The sequence below is a fragment of the Rhinoraja longicauda genome, chromosome 31 (assembly GCF_053455715.1).
Source record: "Rhinoraja longicauda isolate Sanriku21f chromosome 31, sRhiLon1.1, whole genome shotgun sequence".
Taxonomy (NCBI): domain Eukaryota; kingdom Metazoa; phylum Chordata; class Chondrichthyes; order Rajiformes; family Arhynchobatidae; genus Rhinoraja; species Rhinoraja longicauda.
In genome coordinates this window covers 8132369-8140530 of record NC_135983.1, presented here as the reverse complement: position 1 = coordinate 8140530, position 8162 = coordinate 8132369, and the positions used below count along the sequence as shown (strand labels likewise).

Sequence of the window (8162 nt, the reverse complement as noted above, 5' to 3'; positions counted from 1 at the left end):
ACGGCGGTTGCACTTTGTTTAAATTGCATCTGTATTCACGGGTGCCCCCGGCTCCTTTGTGATCAGCCTGGGATGCCTTGATTTCCAAATTTAATCTTGTTCTGATTGGGCATCGTCCGCTCCCTCGACTAACATGATTATTTCTGTTTTCTAAGGCGATCCGCTTGTAGTTCATGTTATCCGAGGTTCCCAACACCCCCACCCTGCGCTCCGCTCAGAGGCGAGCGCTAACAGCTATATTTGCAATGCATTCGTGAGAATATTCCAAAAGGAATTATTTTAATTGCAACCCAAAAAAAAAAGGAGGAAAATTCAGACGTCACGGCTGGCATGCACGTTCTGGGATTTAATCATACACTGGCAATCGTCCAATACATGGTTCATTCATCAATTACCTCGGATACAATATCTTGACTGTTGTGGGGAAACTCGCGTGAAAGAGTACGGCTTATATCCCCCGTGTAACGCTGCAGATTGATATTTCCTATATGGTTCAGAGAAATTAATTCCCGAAAAAAAAGGTATAAACGATATCTAGACCGGGATGCTCTTCCTAATGACTGGGTATAGAGGGAGGAAGGATCTCAACTGCATAAAGCGCGCCACGTTCAGTTGCCTGAAATCACCCCAGCGATGAATCCAATATAGACCTCCAGTCGCTCTTTGTCACAAAAAAAAGGGGGAGTTAGTCTTCGGTCACCAGAAATGGTTTACAACGGAAAGACATGTAAGTAGAACAGTAACATGCCAACTTGTTTATCTTTGGACTGTTCAAACACGCGTTAACAACTTTGCATTTAATGAGCATTTAGACTCCCCCTGCTGCCAAACACACCGGCGATGTACTTCGGCTCTTTGCATCTTAAGTTTGCAAGATGCGGGTCCCCGCCAATGGCAGACGCTCACACCTCTAGCTTATGTAGAGTTCAATTAAAGATGCAGCACTTCAATTTATCAACATGGGAACGGCTGTCCAGTGAGAAGAATAATCTTATTCTATTGGTGGCATCTGAGTTACTCCAGCATTTTCTGCCTGTTTGTAAACACTACCTTCTTTTACACTGAGTAACAGAAAAAACGGTGGCAGCCAATTTAGGTATTGTCAACAAGCCTGTTGTAAGGTGGGGGAAGGCCTCTGTGGTTTGGCTTTGCTGCCACTGTTTGTTTGTCAAGTATATCCGAGTGTAGCATCTTCAACTTACCTGCAATTCAGCATTAAAATTATTAGAGAGGTGCAGGATAATAACTGTGGGGTTGTTGTAAATAGAATGCGTTCTGTTTATGTGCAGTGACTTTATAAATTGTTGACTTATTCAGGCAAACAATTGTATTCCCCCCTCGCTGTCTGGCATAAACAGGGTAACATGTAACGATTGTTGTGAGGCGGTATTTGAAAACATACCATCCAATGCTAACTGGGTAGTAGGCCATCTGTGTTTATATTTACATCGCTTTGAAGACAACATGAACACCGGCTGTAATTTATTTTTAATGTTATTTAAGCAATCCATTTTCCCCATTCCCCTTGCTCCGAGCAGAATCGCATGCACTTGCAAAGTTTGCAGAAAGACAGCTGGCTTTCGTAGTTGCGTGGTCCCCAAGTAATTGACTCGGCCAATACATATGTGACAATCAAAAAAACCCTCACTGTCCCGCCGAACATTCGCGACCGGGTTTAGGGCGGCCCAGGGAAGCAAGACAATCCCCCGCCAGGGGGGATCCTGCCTCTTGGGTGTTTGCAATGTGGTGCCCAGAGGACCCAACCGACTATCTTTGTATGGATACCTCTCTATTTGCATTATAAACGGCTTGCAGTTTCACAACTGAATGTAAACCTCATTGTTCTTCCAAAAAGAATCATATAACAAAACGAACTCGTCGTTAAATCCGTCACAATATAAAACCAAACAAATAATGAATATAAGGACACCAGTTTTTAAGGCAAATCATATACGTTTAATGGAAGCCGTTATTTTTCTCGCCATTGATAATACATCGATATTAATCAAGGCTTTGTCAAGAGTTCTCAAGTACCACCGCAAACGAACAACTTCGAATTCTATTTTAAATCGCAGCCAGCAACAGAGTTTAAAGATCTAACAAATGCACCACTCATTCACATGGGATTGGTTTGTTAATAGGAATATTTTGCTGAAAAGGTTTGCTTTTAATTTATCGTTAAATGCAGTCAATCTGAAAACTTTGCTCTTAACGGAAAAAAAACAGATTTTGAAACTCTACCTTTTGATTTTCCAAAACGTACCGACATAAGATCTGATATCAATGATATTTAAACAAAATCAGATTAAATGTCAATGGTGAATATTTACCTTTTGCAAGGACTGCTACATATGCGCCTCTTAAATCAGGAGACTGACACGGTCGGTGCTCACGTTATATGGACATGCTTCTTTCGCCCGGTTTAATGTGTTGTGTTGTGTTGTGTTTAAGGGCAAAGGCGAAATTGCAAGCCCAGAATTGGGACTGTCTTTTGCACTCGATTGGGGTTGTGCCTGATCTTTTCAAACCAATCCACACATTTACTTCCAGTTTCGTGCAAATGATGATTTTGCACAATGTCTACCAACGCACGCTGTACAACCCTGTACAACCCTGTGAAACCCAATTAACAGTAGCCGCTAGTTCAACTCTGCAAACATGTACCCGTTCTTCCGATTCATCGAAGCCCCGAATTAAATTCTGGAGCAGATAGATGCTTCTTTGCAAAGCAGCGCGGAGTTAGTCAGGGTAATTATTGCAATGACCCGAACGCGTGTAGCTAGGGTTGCGATTGACTTAATGGGACAAACTAATTAGGAATCTGCAAGGGGAATAAAATCGTTGAGCTCTTACATTTTTTTATTTTTTTCCATGCAGTCTCCCTTTAAATCTAAAAGCACCACCCCCCCTCCCCTCCCCTCCCCTCCACCTCCCTCCTCCCCTCCCCTCCCCAAGCACGCGTTTCGATAATAAGAAGGAGGTGGCGCTGATGCATCCAATGGTTGCACAGGGGAGGCGGTGAAGTGAACGTCCCGGTAGAAAAGGCGCGGAGCCGGCGCTCGCACCCGCTGCCAATCACGGAGAGTGAGAGTCAGGCAGCTGAGCCGCGTTAAAGGATTACACCAAATTCAGAGCTAAACCCCACCTCCCCAATTACTCACACAAGGCTTTGCTTTGCACAAGAGTAACTTACTAAAAACAACAAGCCATCAAGTCTTGCAGCTTTTTGCATCGAGATCAGGCATCACAAAATACAACCCCCCCCCCCCACCCTAGTAATTTCCCTGTGATCAAGCGACTGGTGGCAGCTATTTAAACCCGAGCGGGGGCACCTTTTTCCTACCCGCTAAACAACAACAAAAGGTTGCGATTATTTTTTTGGTGAAAAAAAAAAAAGACTCTCTTTGAAAAGCGATCCCGTGGTGTGATCTGTCTTTTGTTTCTGTCGCTGGGAGAAAGGTCGAGAGGTAGCTGTGTGTGTGTAAATGCATGGCTTGAGTCTCCGTCTTATGGAAGTTCTGAATTCGAAATCTCAGCAAGACACGTGTAATTTCCGCCACTCAGCGATGCTTTTCCACGGAATCTCGGGGGGTGAGATGCAGGGAGTTATAGAGGAGATGGAGAGACGTTCGAAGATCGAGCCAGCCAGCAGTGCGGGGATAGACATTGGGGAAACGGAAACGGTAGGCATCAAACGTTTAACAAATCTATAGAGGACTGCGCTGGGATTGGGCAATTGTTATTTAAAACAAAATCGTTTTATCCACCACGGCCTCACGAAGTAAGTTATGTATTTTTTATTCTCCTTGATATAATCTGTGTTGCCGAGAACATGTTAGTTACTGCAAAGAAACCAGAGCGCATTATCCTTGTATCCAAGCTGGAATTCGGAGAGAGTGAAGCTTTCGGAGTCTCTCTCTCTCCCTCTCTGTGTCAGATTTGGAGGATTTAACCGAGCAAATGACATTTTTACCAGATTCTAAAGGAAGATGTGTGAAATTGGGAAATCAGAACTTTGAGAAGCGCGTAGAAGTGACCAGACCGGAGAGGAGTCCCGGATTACAAACTCTGACTTTTTTTTTTAACCTTTAAATTTCACCCAACAAACAAAAACAAAAAAAAACAAAACCAAAAACAAAAAAAAATGCTTTTACAAAAATTCAAGGGCAGCTCGATTTCGGTGTTTGAACGAGTTTTATTTTGTCGAAATTGAAATAGCGATGACTGCGCGCAGGCGGTAAGAAATCGGAAACCCGCGCCGAAAAGGTTCAACGATTCGAATATACTTGGTGTTTCTTTCGGTGTTTCTGACGCAACGAAAATTGGGAATAAGTTGTGGGGTAATTGAATCTATGGAGGGGGATTATAGCTAGCACAAAAATCGCAAATGTAGCGGGCAAATAGTTAAAAACAAACTTTCAACAATTTGTCACAAAACGAGCGATAAGATGTTGCTTTATTGAAACAGGTTTTTTCCCCCCACTCTACCGGCGTCTGGGTTGCAAAGAATTAGCCGCAAAGGAATAATCGGGTTTAAAAATAACCGTAGCCCAAGAAAGGCCTGTATCATAAATAATAAAACTTGTCATAAAACAGCGACTTTAAACCTGACAGTTATTGCAACAGAATATGATTAATAGCTTGGCAAAGGATCAGTGATCACTATTTGGAGAACGAGAGCGCTGCTTGCATTGAGCGAAAATTGGTAGCAGGAATATTTGCATTAAAATGTGGGAGACGTTTTTAAACAGCAGGTCTTGGTGGGAGCATGCAAGCAAAATACTCTGTGTAGAGACGTTAGACACAAGAAACTGCAGAGACTGTTTTTTTTTTTTTTTAAAGCACAAATATTGTTAGCCCAAATTTACTTTTATAATTGTATAAGAAAATAACTGCAGATGCTGGTACAAATCGAAGGTATTTATTCACAAAATGCTGGAGTAACTCAGCAGGTCAGGCAGCATCGCGGAGAGAAGGAATAGGTGACTTTTATAATTGTTACTTTTAAGGTTTGCCAGAATTCGGAAGAGAGTAAGATCCACACAAGTAGTGTTAAAGCGATGGTATCACAACCAGTAACAATTCCTTGTTGACCATTATCAGAAATTAATGCAGCACAGCACCGATTGTAACATACTGTGTGTATAATGTAGAAAAGGTAGTGGAATTAATCCTACAATAATTTGTCCTTAACGCTTTGAAAAAACAGAATCTGCTCTTCGGTGAGAGCTCTTGAGGAGATGCAAAGCCGTGTGTGTGTGTGTGTGTGTGTGTGTGTTGCTTGGTACAGTGGTGCAGATGGGGTAAATCCTTCTGTTGTTTTTCAGACCATGCCGTCCATTAGCGGCGACAGGCCGGCTCTGTGCGCGGGTTGTGGGGGCAAGATCTCGGACCGCTACTATCTACTGGCTGTGACAAGCAGTGGCATATGCGCTGCCTCAAATGCTGTGAATGTAAACTGGCTCTGGAGTCCGAATTGACGTGCTTCGCCAAGGATGGTAGCATCTACTGCAAGGAAGATTACTACAGGTACCTTAAATAAAACCCCACACAAGTGTTAAAACCACAACCTACAGTCCAAATCTTATTTTGGGGGGGCGACCACATAGCAAGAGAGAAGACGTGAATTCCAACTTAATTAGTTGGATAGTCAGACTTAGACTGATATACCCATAATTAGCGTTGAACGTTATTGCTGCCGTTATCGGAATCACTGTGAGCCGGTTAAAAGACTTTCTTTTCACAAGAAGGACTTGAGAATAGAGAATAGATAACTGCACTCGAAGCCGAGAGTTCAGTCTTCCCGTTGGCGAAATGAGCTGGATTTTAAAATAAAATGATTTTAATGTAATGAGATACTTAGAGACAATGTTTGTAATTTCTTATCACTGCGTCTGGGTGAGAACGTGGAGACAGAGATGAACGTTGAAACCGCCCCGGAATATTGAATCCAAACACCCAATTAAATTGATTTGTGCGAGACAAAACAGTTTGAAACCAGTTATTGGATGTGTATAAAAACATTCAAACCATCGGGCACTAGTCACGCCATGGGTAGACCACAATAGAAATAATAAAATGAGGTTTGTGCTAATGCTCTAATCAAGCTTAATTGTGCTCTAACTGTGTTATATAAAATGTAATGCCACAACAATGATTCGTGCAGTTAAAATGCACTGGAAGGAATAGCGTCCAACAGTTAGAATAACTTGTCAGATCCCGTTGTTCAGGCGAAAGCCGTATACCTGAGGATGGCCAACTTATTTGTATTGAGGCGCTTGTTGTGGAATTAAATAGCTTTGTGAATTTAACGTGTGGCAAAGCACACAGACGGATCTGTACCTGAGACATTCAGGGAGACTATTTTAACGGACTCGAAGAAGGGGGAATCAAACAAGTTTTTTTGGGGGGCGGGGGAGTAACGTTAACGTTGGTTCTTAACGTTGTAATTTGAGGGCGAGACATGGTGGTCTTATCCTGTTGTATTGCAGAAAAAAACCCGGTAATTTGTTCACGCATTAATAGTGAGAAGCAAAAAAAAAAGAAATTTCAAAGTTGTGCACCGCATAAAAAGGCTTAGAACGATAATCTAATCCACACTCGTGGCCAGTTTAGTGAACTCTTAAAGTACAGTAATCAGCGCATCTGCAGAACGGGAACAGACAGTTTCACGGAGATTTCACACCGAGCGTCTGTTTGGCCCGTGAGGTATTCCTACAGACCACTTCTATATTTGCATAGGCCGTTTAAATAGTTAATTTTTTAATCATGCGGTTTGCACGGAGCGTCATGTTTATGTATGACCTTCTAATTAAAGGACGCGCGACGCAATTTAAGGCAAATGGGAGGAAATATAATGCCTGATTTTCATTTCAGTTCTAGGGCAGGCCCAGCGTCAGTCAACCGGAGACTAGGTTCCCCGTGAAGCAGTTTAAAGCTTCCCGTTCTGGAGATTTTACGGAAAATTCCGAGCTAAAGATAGAGAGGACAATACAGAGAAGGAATTACTACCATCTTTCGGGAGGGGGTAGGGGGGGAATTGGCTAAAATGTGTGGGATACAGCGTATGAAGCATGGAGGGCGAGGGATTGTTTAACACACACACACACACACACACACACACTAGATATATACAGTTTGGATTCCTGCTTCAATAGTAGTTAACGAAAGTGAAAGTGCGAGGATTGAAACTGAGCGCACCTTTAACCCGGAGAAGCGGCGAGAGAATTAAACTAACAGCTGTAAAATGTGTGAGTCCTTAACGAATTAACTCCAGCCTGTAAAATATCTGTCTGTGAGGAACTGTGGCCAAATTACTGTAATATTGCTAAAGTAAAAACAATTAAAAAGAAATGACTGGGGAGTGCGTGATGTTGGCCCTGATAATATTTACAGCTACGACAAGACAGTCTTCCATAAGATGGTCTGAACTTAAGCGAGTCGCATCCAAGTGACGACTCGACAATGAGTGTGTTGATTTTAAATTGACATTTCAGGCATACAGAGGCGTTTTGAAATTAATCTCTTCACTCTGGAATGAGTTATTTCAGCTAATGTGTTGTTGCAAATATAAACGGTACTAACTCCTGATCGGATCCGTGCCCAAAACCGAAACCCCCTTTCTGGAAGTCCTGACCGTCCCTGGGAATCCAGTCTAGCTATTGTTTACATGAATGTGCGAGATTGCAAGTACAGGTGTGTGTGGGCGTGAGAGAGATAAAGACAGAGAGAGAGAGAGAGAGAGAGAGAGAGAGAGAGAGAGAGAGAGAGGAGAGAGAGAGAGAGAGAGAGAGAGAGAGAGAGAGAGAGAGAGAGAGAGAGAGAGAGAGAGAGAGAGAGAGAGAGAGAGAGAGAGAGAGAGAGAGAGAGAGAGAGAGAGAGAGAGAGAGAGAGAGAGAGATAGATAAAGACAGAGAGAGAGAGAGAGAGAGAGAGAGAGAGAGAGAGAGAGAGAGAGAGAGAGAGACAGAGAGAGAGAGAGAGACAGAGGGAGAGACACAGAGAAAAAGACAGAGAGAAAAAGACAGAGAGAAAAAGACAGAGAGAAGAGGCACAAGAAAACTGCAGATGCTGTTTGAGCAAAACACAAAGTGCTGGAGTAAGGCAGAGAGAGATTGGGAGTTCATGTGTGTCATTGATTTTGTGTGAGTCTGTTTCAATCT

The 8162-nt window shown here is 42.8% G+C and overlaps 1 protein-coding gene across 1 annotated transcript in view; it reads left to right on the top strand.

Moving 5' to 3' along the window:
• The first annotated feature begins 3081 nt into the window (after window positions 1–3081).
• The window catches only part of LOC144608352 (LIM/homeobox protein Lhx2-like), a 38993-nt gene continuing 33912 nt past the window's right edge, over window positions 3082–8162 (top strand). Inside the window, 3 exon segments of the mRNA XM_078426020.1 lie at window positions 3082–3683; window positions 5328–5409; window positions 5412–5529. Of these exon segments, the coding sequence (XP_078282146.1) occupies window positions 3486–3683; window positions 5328–5409; window positions 5412–5529 (398 nt within the window). The 5' untranslated portion in view covers window positions 3082–3485.